Below are 23,038 nucleotides of genomic sequence, written 5' to 3' on the forward strand. Positions count from 1 at the left end.
ACAGAGAGGCAACAGCTCTAACTGCACCACTGTGCCACCCTAAAACAACTTCAACCTTGAAAACGTTACAGACGTTCAAGCAATTACATCAATTGCACATCGCATCACTTGCAAGAACGGATTAACTTTAACACATATAGCTGTCTAAAACAAAACTGACATGGTGTAAAAAATGTTTTAATAAATTTACATCAACGTTTTTACATGAACTAGATACAAACTCACTTAACAAACCTACCTATGTTTGTCCATTCATATGCATATTATTACTCTGTACACGCTCAAGTTTAGCTACGTATTGACAAAAACTTTTGTTTTTGCTGTCTCATGAATCATTAGCTGTTTTCAGTACATGTTTAACTTTAGCTTTTACAGTGCAGGAAATCATGCTTAGACTTGGCAACAACAAAAAAAAATAATAATAATAATCACCCCACCCCATACAGACTCTTATATGATGAAAAAATATTGCCTGTTGTGTAAAGAACCAGTAGTCATTTACAATATTAAACAGTCTGGTTTAAAAACGGTCTTCTTCTAGAAAAATAGTAATCAAATTATTAAAAATATTGATAATGAAATATAGTTGAGCTGTGTGTTACATCATGATATCCGCTGTATTTTCATTGGTTTTCTTTAAGGCACAAGATCACTTGGAGCCACAAGTTCAGGTGCTCGGGGGTCTCACTGTGTTAGTTTGCAGGTTCAGGTGGAGTTTCACCAACAGTGGTGCTTGAGCTTGCAGGGGAGGACCCCACGGTTCAGCTGGTAAAACTCCACCAACTGGATCAAGTCAGTAAACCGTGTTTGGCCGTCGTCTAAACTGTGGAACACCTCCCCTTCGTCATCCACCTACAGTAACACAAACATGTGTACAAATCAGTACAAATCAAACGTTGCAGGTTTTTTTAAGCATGAGTTTTGAAAAAAATAAAAAAAATCTCTTGAAACTTCTGGGATCTGTGCACTTGAGATGTTTGAGTCTTTCTAAAAGTTCCATCGAGGATCTGATGTAATCCACCCCAGATAAATATCAATGACTTCAAACACAAAGTCATATAGATATAACTTGAGCAAAAAGAACAAAGAGTTCCACACAGATTATCTATATGCCAGAGTCATTCTGGGATTTTGTGAAGAGGCAGAAGGCACAGACAAAACTGAAATACAAGTTCAATCTATGGAAGGTTGTCTCAAGTTGGGAACAAACTCCTAAACCTGCAACAAACTTTGGAAAAACAATACAGAAAATGTTCTAACGTTGAAGTTTCTGTTGTGTTTTTCAAAGTATCTTGTGAATATGTTGAGATTATGAGTTTAATAAAAGTTGTGAATTATTTTGTTTATTTAAATCTAAGTTATATAATTCCTTGAAGGAATACATTTGATGTTATTAGCAAAGTTTTAAACAATGATCTTGTAAAATTGGTGTGCTCTGAGTGTGTATTTGGTTGGACTCTCAACTGCCACCACACCAAACTATTAATATCTGACAGGTTGACAAAGTTAGAGCCATTTTTTGTGTTTAAAGAGTTGATTAGCTGTTGGAGCCATCTTGAATTGAGTTGATTGCTCAGTTATAGGTGTCCATTCAATGTTCATTTTCTGGGAATTTCATTAAAATCTATCTAGTTTTCTAACAAGCACACATACACATGGAAACAGGCACAAACATTATCATCTGCTTTGCTTTTCAGAAGTACTCACTGGTAAGATCTGAAAGTGTTTGATTTTCTGCATGTAGCAGAGGGACAGAACAAATGTCTTTGGGTTGCTTTGACTGTCCCTCAGAAGAAACACCCTGAAACAAGAAAAACAAAAACTAATCATTGTAGATTAAAGTGAAAATGAGTGTAAAAAAACCCACACTTTTAACACTTTAGGATCAACAAATAAATTAATATATATATATATATATATATATAATTTAACTACTTTGTATAGAAATGTATAAAACAGCTAAAGTTGGAGAAACTTTCTATTAAAAAAGTGATTTATGGTATGTCGATAAATACAAAACATTGCAGTATTATGATAATGCAATGCAATAATGCAGCATAGTTGAGTGTTTCTATTGTGTGAACAATATATTGCACACTTTTGAAACTGGCATACATTTTCAATTCAATTCAGTTTATTTATATAGCACAAAGTCACAACAGAAGTCATCTCAGGGCACTGAACAGAAACGTTCATAAACATAAAATTAAGTTAACGTTATTTATCTGAGGAGCAGACTGCTTTGAGTTTAACTTCATCGCAGACTCTCATCCAGAGCAAACATGAAGGCGACAGTGGAAAGGAAAATCTCCCTCATGAGGAAGAAACCTTTAGCAGAACCAGGCTCAGGACAAGCGGCCATCTGCTTTGACCAGCAGTGTGTGAGAGGAATAGGAAGGAGGAACAGATACACAATGGCAGGTAAAGAATCACATGTTAAGATAGAAACAGTATCAAATGAAAACTATTCAATTTTAACAATTCATTTAAGAAATTTGGTAAATTTGTCCTTCAGTAGTTTAAGCCTATTGCAGCATAACAAGTCAACCCTAACTATATGATTTATCAAAAAGGAAAGTCTTGACTCCAGTCTTAAAACTGGACGATGTGTCAGCCTCATGGACAGAAACTGGAAGTTGGTTCCACAAGAGAGGAGCCTGATAACTGAAAGATCTTCCTCCCATTCTGCTTTTGGAAACTCTTGGAACTGAGTTCATCAGTCCAAGAACAAAGTGTTCTGTTAGAAAAATATGGAACAATAAGTGATGTAATATAAGATGGAGCTAGGTTGTTGAGGGCTTTGTAGGTTAGAAGTAAAATTTTGAATTCTATTCTAAATTTGACACACTGAATTTGATAGATGCAAAGTCATGCTTGCTCTTCTTCGATGTTTAACTCTGTAATGTCCTAAAAATGAAAATGTGCAAAAAGGAGGAAAACACACCCGTCAATTAGACCCTGCTGGGTAATTAGACGCTGAGCCTCCTCCCGAGACAGTTTTCTGTGGAACCATGGCTGGGCTAAGTGGACTGCTGATGCAAAGAGATGGTGTGTTACGATTTTAATTCAGTTTTGCTCCTGCGTTAATCATTAGAAGAAGGAATCTCACAAACCTAGATTTGACACTGCGCTCTGGGAGGCAGAGGGAATCCCATGGCCACTGAGACGGTGGCAGCTTTTCCTCTGAGAGAGACATATTGACAACATAACAGGAAATACAACAATTTAAAAAGTTTTAAACCACACGAGTGTGTTTATTGTAAAGCATTGCTTTGGGAAAAATTGTTAACTTGCTTATTTGCTGAATGTAAACTTTCTACAAGCACAAAAGCAGAGGGATTATTTGAAACACAGAAACTGTGACTCACCCTCCAGGACAGGCCTTCCTCCACAGCCACAGACAGCGCCTCAGATGGGTTCTCGATCACTCTGGTCTTCTGGCCAGAAAAGTCCATGGCCACCAGTGAGTTCTCTGAGATGCTTCTCTGAAACAGGCAAGGAATTTGTTATATAATTGCACATTCAGACAGAACTAATTACAACAGACAATAAAAAAGGAAGGGAAACTTGCTGCATCGTGGTATCATGATGCCATCTACTGTCTGTCTAAAGTAACTCCATCCTCATCATTTCTAGATGACTTCTGACAGTAAACTCCATTGAAAAGGGATTAAGAGTGGCTTTGGAAAGAATGACACATGGTCACATTTTAGTCCTTTAAGCTGTCATGGAGTGAGTGGCTTTAAATAACTGCACACAAGCTCAAGAAAATTCTTCTTATGAGGATTACCTCAAAGCTTTTAAATTACAACATTCATTCACTGATGCCCCACCTCCTAAGCTTGCAATTTAAAGAAGTGCTTAAAACAAAATGTTTCCTTTTATTTTTTTATTTTATTTTTTTATTTCAGAGCTCTGCCTATCCTGCCAGCCTTTTCATATTTTAGTGTGAGGCAGTATTCTTCCACACAACGCTCCGCAGCACCGCGTTGCATCTGCTTGGTTCACACACCTTCCAAGCTTTCCAGCAAAGCCTCTTGGCAAGTCTGCTGGGCTCATATGACCCTACCAAAGCAGAGACGAGGAGATGGGCTGTCAAATGTGAGAGCAGCTGATCGCGGTGTATTTTTAGAAAGCAACAAGTTCACAAGCATAAATAGATTTTCTTTGCCGTCTCGGTTGAGTCTGAAATTTTTATGGGACACACAATTTATAATAGCACACAAATGTGCCTTATTTGTCTTAACAATTTATCACTCCTCTGCTATGTCATTTAAACACAGCCACGTGCCTTTATACGTAGGTACTGCATTTAATAAATGAAATTGCCAGAGATGTTTTGCTAAAAATCTACTTGTTGCAACATAAAAATATGTGAGTGCAAGGATTGTTGGTTTAAAAAGTTAAATAAAAAAGAAAAATGATCCTAAACTCTTTATCAAAAGCTCTTATCACACATGAACGCTGGGGTTGCTTGAAAATACGCCGACAGTTCGGTCTGAACCTTTCCGGCAGTGGTTGCTCACACGTGCACTTCACAGCAGGACAATTTCTGCAGAAGATGTGCTCTCACAGCATGAAGCACGAGGGAGAGGAGTGTCTGCGCCACACAGGAGGTGCAGGACGTGACGGAGAAAGCACAGTGAAGAAATGTGCTGTGTTTTATTCACACAGTGAGAACAACAGATGGAGTTTCTGTTTTTGCTGTTGTTATTATTGAAATATATAATTGCATGTATTCATAATACTGAGAAGCAACTTCCAAGTCAGATGGAAAAATGAAAACTCCACACTCACACTTGTAGATCACGGTTTGTTGATCTGATTGTACATTGGTTTACCTGCTCAAAGTTACATTGCTGTCCAGAGATGTACACTCCAAATGGGCCCAGAATTGCCAATTACCAAAACTGTGACTTTAAAATAAGTGGTCATATGAAGATCAATAAGGTCATAAAACCTTATATTTTCAACCAGACAGCATCTTTGAATAGTTATCTATGTAATATTTTCTGCTTACCATCGGTGAGGCTTTTTGCTTCTGGTGCGGCTGAATGAAATTTTGGTAAAGTTGCATCCCAAACTGAAACATTAAAAAGTCAGCTTTATAAATTTGAACTCAAACTCATGAAGTAACCTTAAGATATTTTTTAAGAGCTTGTGATTATGTAAAAAAGATCTTTTATGCTTCATAGCTATTTGTAAATGTATGAACTAGCAGGATTGACTAATGCTCCAAACTTCTCCATCAGACATCCAGACAATGAACACATGCTGCTTCTGTCAAGTGTGGGAATGTTAATCCAGCATCACTCAATAGTTTCCCTTGACCTCATTCCAAAGCAAAATCTGACTCTAGCACTGACTCAGCATTCCTCCTCTTAGATAGCACTCGGAGTTATTCATCAGCGAGCCAACCTTTAACAAGCGCATGGCTGTGGTCCAGCAGGTCTTGGTTTGCTCATCATCTGCACACAGCAGCTTCAAGTCACGAGCTGAGCTGCACTTTGTAGACTGTGGCAAGAGGTTACAAGCAGACAAACTTCAGTTCAGTTCTACCTCTGCTTCTTTTGTGAAGTTTTAACAGTTCTCTTTTTTTATGACAGCAATCCCCTGTCAATAGTACTTTAAAAAGGAGACTTTACCTTAACACCGAAGGCGAACTCTGTTGGTGCTCCGTGCAGTTTTTTAGCCGATAAAACTGTGTAGACGTCACTGTCGCTGAAATCAGCAAAGAACTGGAGATGCCTTGGTTCCTGTGTGACAATAAGAGGTCAGGATCAGAAGTGGCAGAGTAGTTGTGAATTTTAGACGTGCACACGCATGTCTGTGTGTGTGTGTGTGTGTGTGTGTGTGTGTGTATACAGTGGTACTTGAAAGTTTGTGAACCCTTTAAAATGTTCTATATTCATTCAACCTTTATTTATACAGGTTAATCCCATTGAGTCTCAGGGGCTCATTTACAAAAGACCTGTGAGTGATGACAACAGTAGACAACAAAGACAAGAATAGACAATCATAAACAGCATACAAATTAAGAAGGACAAATAAAAGAAAATAGTATTAAAAAAAAAAAAAAAAACAGCTAACAAAATCCATGCTCAATAATCCAGGTATACAATCCAACATTTTTCAGTCAGGTCATCTGGACAGTTTCTTTTTTTTTTTTTGTGCTGAACCAGTTTGACATGACTGTCGACGAGGAAGAGGGCCGGCATGGGAGGAGGGGGCGTGCCAAAGACACCATCTTAGCACCAACATGACTGGTTTGTTCTACTTTGGAGTAAGCTGTTTGGGGGAAGAATCAGTTTTGTGTTGTGTGTTTCCTTGACTGATGAAGCCTTCTGGATGGAAGGTTAAAACATTTCAGCACAAAAAAAAAAAAGAAACTGTCCAGATGACCCGACTGAAAAATGTTGAAAAAACAGCTAGGTTATGATCCCACCCTTTGTCCCCTGCCTCACTCTCAGCCCCTCCTGCCGTGTTTCTATCATCATGTTTTGGTTTCCTTGCTCATGTCATGTTTCAAGCCTGCTCCTGTCTAACCTTCACCGCACCCACTCTGCTCTGTCACGTCAATCTGCAATCATGCCGTTCACCTGTTTACTCCCCGGTATCAATTGGTTTACAAATTAAGCCCCGGCGGTGACTTAATCTTTTCTAGCTCTAACAGGTGGCTCTCACTCCACCTGCCTGAGAAGACGTTTCGTGCAACTGGACTCTGACTCCCACCAGCAGCTGCAAAACAAAGTTATTTTTGTTTGTTTCACTCTTGTTGTCTGGTTTATTGTGAATCCACAAAGCCTGACCCATGACAATTTCAGCATAAACATGGCCTAAAACATGAGATTTTCACAAGCCATAAAAGTAGACAAAAAGAACTCAGTTACACTATTTTGCAAAAATTGTATACTTGGTTATTTATTTGAGGAAAACTAACCAATATTATGGTATGTGCGAACTAGATCTTAGGTCAGCAAACATGCCAGCCAGTGTTCAAAGAAATAGTTCAGATCATTTGAAGTGAGTTTGCAGACAACTCTTTGAAAGACAGTTTGCAGAAATAGAATTTGCCTCTGAACTGATTAAATCCTTTAGTCATTTTGCATTAACTGGTAATTCTGGTAGAACTATTTTGATGTTCTTGCAGGTACCTGATGGCTGCACTGTACGTTATTAACTGATCCTTGCATTTGAAAATAACTAGAGATCCTTATGTACAAAACCATATAATGCAAAATTCATGGCAGTGTACAGGTTTATAAAGTACAAATTGCATGAACCACAAATATTTTACATTAAAGTTGTTTTCAGACAGAATCCACTTTGGTCTTGGCCTGAAGGCTAACTGTTAGCTCATCAGTCCAGTCAAAATTAAATAGGTCTCTCGTAAATGAGTCCTCGTGACTCACTGAGACCACCTTGTATAAATAAAGTTTGAATGAAAACTCCATCCATCCATCTATCCATCCATCCATCCATTTTCTTCCACTTGTCCGGGGTCGGGTCACGCGGGTAGCAGCCTAAGTAGGGAGGCCCAGACTTCCCTCTCCCCAGCCACTTGGTCCAGCTCCTCCGGGGGAATCCTGAGGTGTTCCCAGGCCAGCGGAGAAACATAGTCCCTCCAGCGTGTCCTGGGTCTTCCTCTGGGCCTCCTCCCGGTGGGACGTGTCCGGAAAACCTCACCAGGGAGGTGTAAAGGAGGCATCCTAAACAGATGCCCGAGCCACCTCAACTGGCTCCTCTCGACGTGGAGAAGCAGCGGCTCTACTCTGAGTCTCTCCCGGATGGTCGAGCTTCTCACACTATCTCTAAGGGAGAGCCCAGACACCCTGCAGAGAAAACTCATTTCGGCCGCTTGTATCCGCGATCTCGTTCTTTCAGTCACAACCCAAAGCTCATGACCATAGATGAGGGTAGGAACGTAGATCGATCGGTAAATTGAGAGCTTCGCCTTTTGACTCAGCTCTCTCTTCACCACGACAGACCTGTACAGCGCCCGCTTCACTGCAGACGCTGCACCTATCCACCTATCGATCTCACGCTCCATTTTTCCCTCATTCGTGAACAAGACCCCAAGATACTTGAACTTCTCCAATTGGGGCAGGACCTCCTCCCTGACCCAGAGAGGGAACTCTACCCTTTTCCGGCTCAAGACCATGGCCTCGGATTTGGAGGAACTGATCTTCATCTCGGCCGCATCGCACTCGGCTGCGAACCACTGTAGATCACGGTCTGATGAAGCCAACAGGACCACATCATCTGCAAAAAGCAGAGACACAATCCTAAGGCCACCAAAACGGATCCCCTGAACGCCTTGGCTGGGCCTAGAAATTCTGTCCATAAATGTTATGAACAAAATCGGTGAAAAAGGGCAACCTTGGCGGAGTCCAACTCTCACCGGGAACAAGCCCGACTTACTGCCGGCAATGCGGACCAGGCTCTGACACCGGTCATACAGGGACCTAACAGCCCATATCAAAGGGCCCGGTACCCCATACTCCCAGAGTACCCCCCACAGGTTTCCCGAGGGACGCGGTCGAACTCCTTCTCCAAGTCCACAAAGCACACGTAGACTGGTTGGGCAAGCTCCCACGCACCCTCCAGGATCCTGCTGAGAATGTAGAGCTGGTCCAGTGTTCCACGACCAGGATGAAAACCGCCCTGCTCCTCCTGTATCTGAGGTTCGACTATCAGATGGATCCTCCTCTCCAGAACCCCTGAATAGACCTTACCTGGGAGGCTTAAGAGCGTGATCCCCCTGTAGTTGGAACATACTCTACGTCCCCCTTTTTGAATAGGGGGACCACCACCCCAGTCTGACAATCCAGGGGAACTTCCCCCGATGTCCACACAATATTGCAGAGTCGCGTAAGCCAACACAACCCCACAACATCCAGAGCCTTAAGGAACTCCAGGCGAATCTCATCCACCTCTGGGGCCCTGCTACCAAGGAGCTTTTTAACCACCTCACTGACCTCAGCACCAGAGATTGGAGGGCCCGACCCAGAGTCCTCAGGCTCCGCTTCTTTAGTGGAAGACGTGCCGGTGGGATTGAAGAGGTCTTCAAAGTATTCTGCCTACTGACCCACGACATCCCGAGTTGAGGTCAGCAGCACACCACTCCCACTATAAACAGTGTTGGTGGTGTACCGCTAATCTATATTTGTTACTAACCTTTGCAAAGAACGCCACTTCAAAAGATTTGACCTATTGCTTCAGGGTTTGTCACTTAATTTTATGATTTGTTCCTTAATGTTAGAAGGAACCAATAAAATACAGAACAAATTGTAATTTTCTTTTAAAAGAGCTGTAAATGGGGGGAGAGTAGGGGGCGGTACACGTTTACTGCTATTTGAATTTGTATCAAAATGAGGAAATGTTATAACCTGGATAGAATTTAATAGTTTGCTTACTGCAGAGGTTGCAGGCTTACTTGAATTTAAACTGTGCTTTTTCAAATCTACTACATATTATCATTCATTTTGACAGTTTTTTCTATTTAAACGTTTAATGAAAAAGATAAGTATAGATTTAAACATACTGACAATAGCTACATTGTGCTGAGATAACATTCTAAGAAAAAAAAAAAACTCAAAGACTCCCATTGTTCTGTGTTCATGTGACCACTGTTCCACTTCCTTATTTAAAGTAATGCTTCAGCCATTAATGTCTGCGCCGACTGAACTGAATGTGTTTGACCAAGACACCAGCTGAATAGTCAACATGCTGAACTAAATGAGGGCGCTGTACTAAACCTACCTGCGACAACAAAAGGTCTACTGTTGTAGGAAATAAAAAGCAGATGAAGAACGCTTGTGCTTTCGTGGCTATAGTTCAGGCCTAAGCTTTGCTTGTCAGCAGCTCTGTGGTTTCCACCTGGCTGCCATGGCAGCTGACCTGAGGAAAGTCAAGCTCACCCCGTCCTTTTGCTCTTTTAGTAACATGACTGGGATGTACGCAAAAAAAAAAGTGAACACTAAAATAGTTTTGGAATTGGAAGTGATACATTTTTACATACCGGTACATTTCTGTGGTGAATCATTTTAAATACAAACCTTGGAAGTGCCCTTACTGGAGAAATAAAGCCCTGATCTCCGTAAAACAAAGTACAACTTCCTCCAGGACTTTTTACTTTGTTCTTTGGTGTGCAGGAACCCATGGATCTCTGGACAAGTGCTGGATTTGAGAAAGGTCTGTGTTGGGCAGAGAAATATTGTCCACGTGTGTGTTTCCGGTAAAAACAATACACGTATATACATTCAAGAAAAGCTGCAAATATGTACATTAAACAGGAAAATAAATACCTCAATAAGCTCAGAGTGATCCACTATTCCATTAGTTCCAGTAGATATAGAAACCATGTGATCTGGGAAAAATACCTTTGAGTTTGGAAGCAACATCTGCTGTTTAACATGCTTCACCTTTTACATTTGTGAATAATGTTTATGTTCTGTGAACATCACTGAAAAACTCACCAGAGGTTTCTTGAAGAATTCATATTTAGCATAATTCTTTCTAAAATATAGTCGACTGTCTGTGTCCATCCCTCCTCCTGACAGCACCTCCATGACATACTCATGATCTTCAATGGTTCTCTCTGAGGGAAACCAGAGGGATCAATCAGGAGACATCTCTGCATGATAAACCACAAACATCAGGTGAAGCATCAAAGTAAACTTAAAAACTCAAGCTTAGGTGAGCTAACATTAATATTCATTTTTAATAGGACTCATGCTGACAGCCATATGAACAGTATTTAGGGCAAAGAAGTCGTCAAAAGAGAAAAACATGCAAATTTGGGGAAAAATCATGGTTCATTGTATTTTTAAATAAATAAAAAAGTGGATAAACAGTTACAATTGTGGTCTTTATGTGTGATGTAGAAAACTATAATAAAACTGAAATACAAGAAAAACTTCTGTGCTTGTTTATTCTGTGAATTTCCTCATTTCTTTTTGTGTGTGTGTGTCTTCTTTTAACTATAGATTAGAGCTTGCATGAAACTTTTACACTATTGTAAAAAAAAATACAAGAAACTGATTCATTTAGCTTAGGTGAATACAAAAATTTCAGAAATGGAAAAATCAAAGATAGCAATTTTTGCTCCTAGTATGTTTAAGTTTTTTATTTAATCATTGTGTTTATTGGATGAGATTAATGAATGTTGAGGTTTTTTTTTATTTTATTTCAGGAATCAGTGTTTGTGTTAACCTACATGGCATTTAGCTTCACTGTAGAATTAGAGTGTTAAAATGGTTGGACAAAAAGATAAAAAGCTTATTTTTCAAGCCCTACCATAAATTTATATCAGTCTCTGGGCAAAAAGAGAAATTCAAATAATAAATAAACTTTGCATACATGCACAACAAACATCTTGCTCATTTATGCTATAATAAAGTTAAAATATGCGACACAGTTTTTAAAGAGAGGACATTGCTGACTCAAAATTAAAAGTATCTTGAGCAGAACTTTGACAACATTTTGCAGCTCCAGGTCAGAAAACACACTTTCTTTGTGAGTACCAGAAATAATATTTTCAGTTGCAAAATATTTTGAAATAATGCTTTTTCTTTCTACAGATTATTAGCCAGATCTACAGGTCACACTAAATAAAACAAAGAAAGGGAATGTATACTTCTGACCATTTAATAAGAAATGTTTGAATTATTTGATAAAAATCCCACCTCAGGGTTACAGTAATATTACACATTTGTTGTCTGATCTCACCAACAAGCTGCTTCTGAAGAAAACCACCATACCTATACCCAGTTGTGTGAGGTGTTCGATAAGAGTCCAGCTGTGGTCATCAATGCAGTGGTTCTTCAAGACGAACAGCTGGCAGATGTCTCGGGCAGTGACGTCATTGGGAACCTCTACAGCTTTGCCGGTATTATTTTCATCATAAACTTTGATCACCTGAAACAGAAACATTTCATCAAACCATTCCCCAAAGCAAAGAACTGGACTACCATCACCTGTACAGTTACACATGCAAAGAATATTCAATATAAAGACTCTGGCAACAACGCAGTAAGGTACCAAACTTTTGCCGAATAAATCAGCTCAAAAGAGGAACTTGTTTGGAGTCATGACGATCATTTTGTGTGAAACACAAAAGCACGGATGAGACGGCACAGCAAGCATCTGCTGAAAATCACAGTCTGCTCAGCTCCCCTGTGCTCCTCTGTGCAGCAATAAAGCTAAAAGGAGCTGTGTGACAAAGCAGCTTATTAGTGCCACAAAAAACCTCCTCTGACTTCAGACATCTGCATCTTTAAGGCACCCTACTGAATCACCTGCCTGTTCCCCCACCACTAAGGGTCAATAAGCCAGAAATCACTCAGCTCATTAAATAGGAGAGGTGGACAAAAAGCTTCACGTGGTTCCAACCCCCTTCTGTTCGCATTCATTCGCACACCCATGATAAGGAGATATGTTTTGTTAAAAAGCCATGGAAGAGAACGGAAAGCTGGTTAAGCGCAATGTTAGCTGAAATAACTTAATCTAAAGTTGCCAGTGTGCTATAGTGAGAGTTGAGGTCCAGGTTGAGATTTTTGTTATCAGAGTCAGACTCCTTCAGGCTGGGCTAGAAGAGCCTGACTTTAATGGAGAGAATGGAAGCCAGAGCTTTTCAGCAGGACTGGAGTTTCACAAGAGTTGCATTCGGGCCGAAAAAATCCGACCCGACCCGAAGTCATTTTTTTTACGAAACTGACACGACACGACTAATTAACTGTAATTACAGGCCTGAACCCCCCCCAAAAAAACCCGCAACAAAATGGATATTAACATACGAAACGAATAGCTTAAAAAAAAATCAACTTTAAAGATAGGCTATCATACAGATGAACAAAAATATTTTTGAAAGCAAAACTATTTGGAAAATATAGAACAAGCCTATTTTAATTGAACGCGCTGCTCGTTTCGGCTTTTGTAGATGCTGCTACTTATTCACCGCAGATGACAGCAGGTGCGGAGATGCGCACTGCCGGCGGTGATCAGATGATCCATCTGAAGACTTTTTTTTTACGTCTTTAAACCAGCCCATTGGACCTGCCTCCTCCTCAACATGTAGATTATTGTGCATACTTGTTTAGTTTTCTTTGTGCTGTTTGATTCATAAAACCGCATCAAAAACCCGAGACCAACCCGGACCGCCCATCAAGCTCTTTATTTTGGCCCTATTCGGTCTAAATTTTGGTTCGGGCTGGGCCCGGGCTCAGGTCAGAAATCGCCGCTCTAAGTTTCACCTCTGACTGGTCATTGAGAGATAGATGCCTTAGGCAATGCCATCACCTCTTCATATACTGTAAATGTTTAAGAGCTTAATCAGTTCAAATGCAGTTTACTAAGAGACAAAGATGTATTTAAAACGGTCAACACTGAATAATGCAGCAACACTGCACCTTCAGTTTCCGTTTTAAATTGTATCCACAAAGACAACAAATGGAGGGAATTGAAGGAATGTTCAATGTCTGCTGCCGTATTAGGCCAGAGAGTTAAATTAGGATTATCTAATGCAGTGGTTCCCAACCCTGGTCCTTGAGGAACACCATCCTACAGGTTTTAGTTGTTTCCCTGCACACCTGATTCAGTGATTTAATTGTTTTCTTGTGTTCTGCAGAAGCCTGTAAATCACCCATTTATTAACATCAGATGTGTCAGAGCAGAGAAACAACTACAATATGCAGGATGGTGTTCCTCAAGGACCAGGGTTGGGAACCCCCGAGAGATGTGACAGAGTTTTAGTTGCTTTGGTCAAACCTTGTAAATGAAATATATAAGTTCATGCAATGTTGTGACATGTCACAATATCTGTTAGTACTCTGAGTATGAAGAGAAGATGACTCAACTACTACCACATCAAATATAAGCTTAGAATCTATAATTTGACTGGGGTTCAGCCATTTTTGTGTTGGCTAAGGTTGATTAGCTGTGGCAGCCATGCTAATATGATATTACCTCAAAAGTAAATCAGCTGTTGGTGTCGGTAAGATGAAATATGTTCCTTCATTCAACCTTCATTTAGACAGGTAAATCCCATTGAGCCTCGAGGACTCATTTACAAGAGAGACCTGATAGTTCAAACTAAGCAATGCATGCAGACCAACAGAGGGAAGTGTTTTATATACTGAATATTGGACCTTAATGATCAGCACATTTCAAGGATAACTGAGTAAACAGCACATTCAGTTTTTATTATCTACAAATTTAAACTCTGTTTACAGCATTGACTGCTTCAGCAAACAAACTCATACTGGTTCACTCCAAAGGATAAAAAAATAATGAGTACCTATTAATTATTATTGGTTGACTTTCCAATAAAGAGCCAGGCAAGATAAGCTGTGGTGGGAGACAAAAAAGCCTTTGTCAGTCAACACTGAGTTGCATTCATTAGCAGTAACCCTGATTCAAATAAGCACATGGTTTTATTTGTTACGTATTAATTATGTGCTGCAGGACAAAGAAGATAGAAGAAGAATTAGAAGATAATACACATCTGGCTGCAAGATTCTAAACTAAACTTTGAGATACTGGTCAACAAATCTCTTGGAAAATGGCAATTTCTCTTTTTTTTTTTTCAGTCTGTACAACATAAATGACTGAAATTAAACTGTAAAATTTAAAACACAATATCTTGTTGTTACTGCAAATTTTGTTTTTATTGTTTATTTATACAACAATATAGGGACTACATCATAGTTTCATTATAAAGGTGTGCAGCAGTTGACACTAATAATTTAAAAAATCTAAATAGGCCTATTATTTTAGGATTTTTTTTAATGTTTTTTTGTAAACAAATAGTGCTGTAGAAATATTTGACATGAGACTGTACAGGTTTGCAGGTCATTCAATATAAGACTATTTTCTCAGCCTTCTTCAGAAATTAAGATTCCTTATCAAAATAAAAGTAAACTTCTGTTTAAAGATGCGTGCCTTTATAGGGTGTAGACAGTAGTTACACACTAGTTTAGGTCTTGAATTGAAAATATGAGAGACAAAAAGGTAAGCAATACAAGTTTCCACTGCTTAATAGATATAGTTTATCAATTAAATCATATTAGTTTTTTCAAAGTATTTATTAACATTAAACTTTAAGTGTTTAAAGTCTGTTGAAGACTTCTCAACACTTATGGTTGGGGATTGAACTCACAACTTTCCACTTGCTAAAAGATGTAGATATAAAAGGTGTTTCATGATCAAGGTCTATCAAAACAAAGTGTTCCCAAAGCCATGTTAATTTGATGCCAGCTGAAGTGCTGATCAAAGGAAACGTCTCACAGAGGTGAGAGGTGAAGCACACTGTGAAAACCAGCGGTACGTTACGTACCGTAAAGCTAGCCTGACAAGGCAGAGTATATCCAGATCCTTACTATGCAGCACTAAATATAGTTTCATTGAACACAACCTCCTCAGTTAGAGACCTTCTTATCTCAAGGGCAGTACAGTGTGTGCCATTTTGCCAATTAGCCTCCTAAGGTTAAACCTTGAAGTGCTCTCCCACAACTGTGCCTCTGTCAGTGAGCAGTGGTGGTGAGGAGTTGGCCTCCAGCCTTGACTAAGAAAACCCGCAGAAAAGTCCACCCAGTCCTCCGCTGTCAAAACACTGGAAAAACTGACGGTTTCAGATCCACTACTTTTTTAATAGGGCGGACCAGGTGCTACTTCTACCAGCCAGCTGCTAACTGCTAACACCTGTTCACCACACGTTACTGGAAAGGAACAGACAAAACTGTGCTGGCAACGTGCCGCAAGAGAGGAATTACAGCAGACAAATGCCATAAAGCAACACTGATAAGGTAGTAGCAGCATTATTTGTTAAAGGATAAATTCAAAACTTTAAAAGTTGGGTTTTATTGAGCTGTTATTAACAATTAATATCTTACCTGTTGTATAGGAAACTATTTGAATAGTTTCAGTTTGGAAAAATGAAGCCTAGACTTGATGGACAAGCTAATAAGGGCTAACATTAAAGCGGAATGAGCATGCAATAATAATTTTACACCTTTAGATTACTAAAATATAATCTAACACGTAAAATGTGATGTACCTCAGGCTGCAGAGGAAGTGCTACAGCTAGCTGCTGCTTTTTGCATTTGCAAAAAAAAAAACCTCAAAGAATTCTGTGTGAATTGCTGTTTAGAGCAAACGTGACAGTAAGGTAAAAGTATTTATATATTTTTATTTTTAAATAAAATTATTCACTAGAATTACTCTGAAACTTTTGACAGGATTGTTTTAGGATGACAGCAATCCACTTTGGTCTTGTCTGCTAGGAGTTAATCTATGTTTCTTAAACTGAAATTGTTCAAAGAGCTATCTTCAACAGGTAAGATATTAATTATTAATACAATTTTCCATAAAACCCCATTTTAAAAAGTTTAAATATAATTTTAAAACGGATGCTTTTAAACATTTACATATATGAACTGTTAGAGTTAGAGCCCCAGTGTTGAATAAAAGAACTGAGACTTTCCTGCATTTATAAGAAAGCAAAACAAATGTCATTTGCTCAATAGAAGTGATTTTTTTTTTTTTTTACAATTTTAGAGTTTTAATTCTCATTTTTGCCACACTGTTTGTGAACATTAGAAACAAAGTGCATCAACAGAGAAAACACAACCTTCAGATTTTTTTTTTCTTTGTTTTCATTAACCATCTGCTAAACTTTTCAATGCAGGTAATATTTATGATTAATGAGAAGAGGCAGTCTTACACTATAGTGGAATCAGTTGTTAACAATAGTGTCTTATGGTAAGCTATTTCAAGAATTCAGTGTAAATCTAATAATTAAAAATAGCGATGATAATAATAAGTTAATTGCAGAAAATTAAGTGTTTTTTGGAACAAAAATAGAAGTATTATTGATTAAAATGAACTGAAAAGAGTTTGATCAAGTCTTTGTGAATGCTTACATGTTTAAAAAGTCAGTTAAATTTAGTGCACGAAAGAAAACAGCAATGCACTTTAACAGGAAAAATAAGTATCAATTAATAGCAGAAAATATTTACGCTCAGCTCTTACCCGCTTCTGCAGACAGAGAGGTGTGATGGCAGGCAAGGTGACTCGTCTTGCATGGAAATTCATGCTTCTGCCTTTCATGTGCAATGAACTATGAGCTGAACTTCCATCCATAGAGGGACAGAACTTTCAAGTACAAATTATAAAGATGTAATGACTAGCATATACAGTAAAAAGTATCAAGACAAGTTTCTTTCTACATAATAATCCTGTTTCCTACAAAATAACCTGTGGGTTAACTCCCTCAGACTGACAGTGTGAGAAACTAAATAGCGTTGCCTCCCGACAACTCAAACTCCTCCTTTGTCCTTGAAAATGTTAAAACTCTTTTCCTTTTTCTATCTTTTTTTTTTTTTTATAATAGGAAGCTCCAGTAAACAAAACACAGAAAGAAAAAGATGTTTCTTTCTCATGGTGAGGAGTTAATGTAAACACTGCAAGGCCAGAAAGACTTTATACATTTTAATAAAAAGGACAGTAGGATGATGTAAAAGCCCAACAAAAATTCACGTGTATCAGATTGTTTTGCTGACTGTCTCCAGACATGTTTCACAAAGCAAATATTATTTACTGTGTTCATGAGATGTTTGCGCCTCAAAAATCAAATACTCACAAAACTTGTAAATGGAAAAACATAAAGAACCACTTACCTAATGTATCTATATTTTATTATTTAACAACATTGCATTTATAGCTTCATTGTATTACTGAGACTTTTTACAATAAATTGTAGAAGCAGCAACAAAACTTGTCCTTTAGACTCACCCAGATACTCACATTTAATAAAATGTTCACACGCATATTTCACACACTATAAATGAAAACCAACAATGTTCAGTCAGGTCATCTGGACGTTTTTTTAATTATTATTCTGAGACGTTTCATCTTTTATCTACAGGACTTTTTCAATCTGAGGAGCCACAAACAAACTGGAGTCACTCAAGCACCAACTCCCATAGTGGGAAAAAAAAAAAAAAAACAGTTTGCTGGTGTTAACATGGTTTCTGGGCCCACCCTCTCCCCATCAACTCCTCTAAGGCAGCCAGGCCAAAATGGTTCAAAACATGAAAGTTCATGCTCAATAAGGTACAAATCCAATAATGTTCAGTCAGGTCATCTGGACGTTTTTTTTTTTTTCTTTTTGCTGAGACGTTTCATCCAGGAGAGGGTGGGCCCCAGAAACCACTTATCACCAACAAACTGTTTTTTTTTTTTTTTCATTATGGGAGTTGGTGCTTGTGGGACTCCAATTTGTTTGTGGCTCCTCAGACTGAAGAAGTCCTTTGGATGAAAGACAAAATGTCTCAGCCAAAAAAAAAAAAAAAAAAAGAAACCATCTAGGTGACTTGGCTGAACATTGTTGGATTTGTACCTGGATTATTGAGCATGGACTTTGGAATAACTGAAAAGGTTCTTGGTTTGTCATGCAGGCACTTTAATTTACTGTCCCTGGTGTCAGTAATGAACATGTTCCCCATGCAATTATTCACCATATTTTAAATCTGTCAATACAGTTTAACTATGAATGACACTGCACATAAACCTACTTCTATAAATAACCTGCAAATTCGGGTGGGCTTATTACCAACCATACGCTGATATGCTGTATTTACACATGTTCTGTGGATCTGTGTAGATTCTGCACTACCTCCTGTACATACTGCTCTCCTTATTACTGTGGTTTCTACCGTTAATGATGTTTGTTTCCTGCTTGCTGCTCAAAATGTTCCATTTTTATTATTCTACATTGTGTTTTTCAAATTTGATAGAACATTTTATTTGTATACATTTTTTAGCGGGAATATAGGGAATTAGCAGGGGATTATAGGGAACTGTACAGAGGAGTGGGTGGGTTGGGGTTGGGGCTTGGCCCAGTAAAGGAAGGTTGCCTTCTAATAAAAGGGTGGGGGGTTCAGTGACCAGCAGTAAGTCAAAGTATCTCTGAAGCTAACAGAATAAAATTGTATAATCTGTGTGTGACTGAGTGAATCAAAAACTATCCATCCATCCATCTATCCATCTATCCATCCATCCATCATCTCCAACCATCCATCCATCCATCCATCATCTCCATCCATCCATCCATCCATCCATCAATCATCTCCATCCATCCATCTATCATCTCCATCCATCCATCCATCTATCCATCTATCATCTCCATCCATTCATCCATCCATCCATCTCCATCCATCCATCTATCCATCCATCTCACATATTGCTTTGTGTATTCTTCTTCTTTGTGTTGTGTATTCTAACTTATCATTACTTCCACTCATCCAGTTTTTTTGTTTTTAAGCCAGGTCCTAGGGAGCTCATGAACATCTCAAGTGGTGAAAGTGCGAGAGGTGGGGTACACTCTGGGCGGGTCAACAGTCCATCACGGGGCCACATAGAGACAAGTGAGATAGGCAACCATTAATGCCCAACTTTCACGCCTAGTAACAATAAACGTCCCAGTTCACCTAACCTGCTTGATTTCAGTCTGTGAGTTGAAACTGGAGTACCCACACAGGGAGAGGACATGCAAAGTACACAGAAAGAGTACATCCTGGTGTTGAACCTGCAACTTTCTTGCTGTGAAGCAAAAGTTCTAATCTCTGCTCCAGCACACCAGTTCATTTCAATAATCTTTATTATGCCCAAGGGGCAATTAGTTTCACAGTCAGTAGTCACACAAAACATCCATACTAGAAGACAACTGAGCCATTAAAATAACAGTACATGGAATCATGACTGTTCATCGAGAAGCCTGGTCGCTACATGGATGAGTGAGTTACTGTCTGTTCATCCTAAATCTGGGCAGCAGATACCTGCATCCAGATGGAAGCAACCTGAACTCACCATGGAGCAGATGATCAGGATCTGCCAGAATCAGCCGGGCCTTGTTCACCGACTTCTCCTTGTATAGGTCAATGAGGCTCTGTAGGGTCATGCTAGCAGTTTTGCTGCACCACCCATGTTATTGCTTGAATCTATTTATTCGGTCTGTACAATAATTTGTCAGTACTTTATCTTTTTTTTTTTAACATAATCATCATAAGAGAATAAGTAACTAAAAGTAAAAAGGTACCTAGTGCAGGAAAGAAAACAGAAAGGATTGATAGAGAATTATAACTGATAAGCAGTTTCCAGTTCAACAGCCACAACTTCCATCAGATTTACTGCAAAATAAGAAACCTGGTAATGAGCAGTTTGTCATTTTTATATTGTGCCCTCTGCTATTAGATAATTAAAAATGACAGACAAAACTATGTTAGTCCCGACAAATACATAATGCACACAAATTGTCCAAACAACATGAAAGGCTAATCTTTCATTAAACTACAGATTACATGTCGTGAAAGGTTAGTTCACTCAGTAAGCTAGAGGGGTGTTTCAGAAAGATAAAACAGATACTTTAAATAACTGACATCTTTAAAGTGTTCTTTTTGAATATGGGAAAATGACATTTTTAAATGTGTATGCTTCTATGTTTCGTTTAAGTTTGCTCACATCTTTGTATTTACAGTAATTTAGCCGAGCTGCCTCTGGAACAGAACTGTGCTCCCACTAAACTCATGAGAACAGACGGGGTAAGGGACGCCTCCCACAACAGGCTTCAATCTTTATCTGGAAACACAGCGCCGATTTGTGAAAGCACAGACAAGTAGACGCTGCTAGCTATCACACAGCTAAAATGAATAGGAATTAATGGAGCCAGAACGATAACGGAGTCTCCACAGCTCCCATAACAAAGCTACCTCCAGACACATTGTCCTTGACCATAGCAAATTCAATCAAGACCGGTCCCCCCCACAAACTTCATCAGAGTAAGTTTTAAACCAAAGGTGAAGTGGAACGTACCAAAAAAGTGACAAATTAAAAGAAATGTCCTAACCATTGACCCCTACTGTAGGAGGTTCTGGTACCTTTGTAGATGCTGTTTGGAGCATTTTTGCTGGGATGATTTTTTTTTTTTCTTTGTTAGTTTGTTTCATTAGAGGAAAGAATCTCTGCAAATTAATTTCCAAGTTGTTTTTATTAATTTACTTTTGTTCAATGATTAAATATGTTTTTTGTTTTTTTTTAATGAAGAGGAGGAATGTTCTTTTCCAGTGGTGGAAAAAAAAAAAAAAGAGTCCTCCACAAGACGCTTGGCTGAATATTTTGATTAATGTTAATGCTGAGTATAACCTGGCATTCGTAGAAGGAATATGCCCCCACCTAGGCCATGATGGAGTTGTAATGCTAGGTTTAAAAAAATGCAATATCATGAGATGTCTCACCAACTACCACATTAATTTTAGTTCAGTTTCTGTAATATTGACTGAGCTTTGTGCTGCGACTATCTAAATTTGTATTGATTCCAAAAGTGTTTATCCTCTGGATCTTTCATTAAAATCTGTCCCAAGATTCATGAAATCTTTTGGTAACAAACAATTGACTCCAGCAGTTCTTGCTAAAGTTTCAAGCAAAGATCTTGTGGAATGAGTAGCACTTGGAGTGTGTGTTGTGAATGACTCAGTTACTAACACACCAAGTCTTAGCTTAGTATCCATAATAAACTGGTGGAGTTACAGCCATTAAAAAAATAAAAATAAAAATCAGACCTGCAGTAAAACCCACATTAAGTAAATTATAACAGATGAGACATGCATGAGGAATAAAATAGAAAAAGGCTCAGAATTTATATATTTCTGCTCCAAGCTGCCGTATGAAATCACTTTCTAACTTTATTATGTTTGATGTGTTCATTTATCAAGACCAGTGAGTCTTGTCAGTCATTGCAGTTCTATTTTTTTTTTTTGTTTAGTTTTTTTGTCACACCTGCCCTGAATTTGTAATCAGCACGCCTGTTCATCATGTTCATCAGAGTCTATCTGTGCATATACAATAAATAGTCTTGTATTCTTTTGGTGCAATCTTTGTGTTTTCATGGTCTACTCACTGCTGGAGACCTATGATTTAGAATCCTGTCAAAACATCCAGTTGATGCGGTCATCTATTCTGGTTTGTCATATAAATTATAAATAATGTGAATACGATACCTTAGTTCAAGAATTTATCATTTCTCTGCAACTATTTGTATAAAATGTGTTTTTTGCAGTTGTACAAAATATTTACAGTAGCTGCTGTATGTCTGAAACAGATAAGGCCACAAAGTTGGCTCGCAGTACACACCGAAAGTTATCAAATCTGCTATAGTTTCTCATTTAATGCAACACTGTTGACTTTATGGTTTTAATCATTACAACTGAGAAGAGCACAACTAAAAATGACACTTAGGAATACAGGCTGGCACTGTTCCAATATAGAAAAGATCAGATGGTGGGTGAGGGGACGAGTGCTGCACATTTGGAATGGTGATGTCATTGGTTTCTTGAGTGCCTGTGAAAGGAGGTCATAACCCAGTGCCACAGGGACTGTGGCACAAAAACAGCTGTTCAGACTGACATGCTGCCTTTTGTCTTCCCAAGAATGCCGGTGAAAATAAGTGCGAGGCTGACGAGCCCATGAAGTCCAGGGCTAAACAGCAAGACACACGAGGATCACTCAAAGATCTGCGTACAGGAGATTGTTTCAGAGTGAGGTCAAGTGAAAATCATTTCCCCTTTACATAAAGCTTGATTGTTCTCACAAATTTCTAATCTCATTCTGGAGAAAAAAATTGACACTCAAAAAAAAAAGTCTTATTTTTCATACTTTGAGTGGAGACGCTCCTATTTTCCAAGAATCAAACTATACTGCCACAGCACCTATAAAAATACAAACAGAATGCTGATATCTTGTGTTAATTATGTTTATTATAAGGAGCAGCTGAAGGTTAAAATGTGCAACTTTTCTGAATGCATTTGTCTCGTCAGCAACACTCGGTCTCTAGCACCGCTGATAGCTGCTGCTAGGAATGAAGCCCTGTAATGGCAATCTTGCCAACAAGTCATGGATGTTGGCTGCTGGCAGTTGCTGCAAATGTAAATACAAAAACACAAAGACACAACAAAAAATACCAAAAGCACTAACATTAACCCAGTCC

General features: G+C 38.7%; 2 protein-coding genes across 2 annotated transcripts in view; one reads left to right on the plus strand and one right to left on the minus strand.

Annotated features, from left to right (window-relative positions):
• ttc21b (tetratricopeptide repeat domain 21B) overlaps positions 1-23,038 on the plus strand; it is a 309,444-nt gene that overhangs the window by 186,711 nt on the left and 99,695 nt on the right. The gene's annotated exons all lie outside the window — the stretch shown is intronic.
• grb14 (growth factor receptor-bound protein 14) lies at positions 590-17,091 on the minus strand. Its single transcript, XM_037686944.1, has 13 exons — positions 17,029-17,091; positions 11,763-11,919; positions 10,479-10,600; positions 10,308-10,382; positions 10,059-10,196; positions 5,646-5,756; positions 5,419-5,514; positions 5,021-5,083; positions 3,369-3,485; positions 3,114-3,183; positions 2,945-3,032; positions 1,708-1,801; positions 590-852 (listed from the first exon to the last, which is right to left on the minus strand). The coding sequence occupies exons 1-13, from the start codon at positions 17,089-17,091 to the stop codon at positions 718-720; spliced, it is 1,329 nt and encodes a 442-aa protein (XP_037542872.1). The 3' UTR covers positions 590-717.

Source organism: Nematolebias whitei, chromosome 13 (assembly GCF_014905685.2).
Source record: "Nematolebias whitei isolate Nwh7 chromosome 13, NemWhi1, whole genome shotgun sequence".
In the NCBI taxonomy this organism is placed as follows: domain Eukaryota; kingdom Metazoa; phylum Chordata; class Actinopteri; order Cyprinodontiformes; family Rivulidae; genus Nematolebias; species Nematolebias whitei.

Excerpts from the sequence above, each read along its gene's own strand:
- grb14 (XM_037686944.1), bottom strand. The coding sequence starts at position 17,091 with ATGAATTTCCATGCAAGACGAGTCACCTTGCCTGCCATCACACCTCTC. Across the intron at positions 11,920-17,028 it reads CTCTCTGTCTGCAGAAGCGG|GTGATCAAAGTTTATGATGA; the intron begins GTAAGAGCTGAG and ends TTTCTGTTTCAG. Across the intron at positions 5,084-5,418 it reads CAGCCATGCGCTTGTTAAAG|TTTGGGATGCAACTTTACCA; the intron begins GTTGGCTCGCTG and ends TTAATGTTTCAG.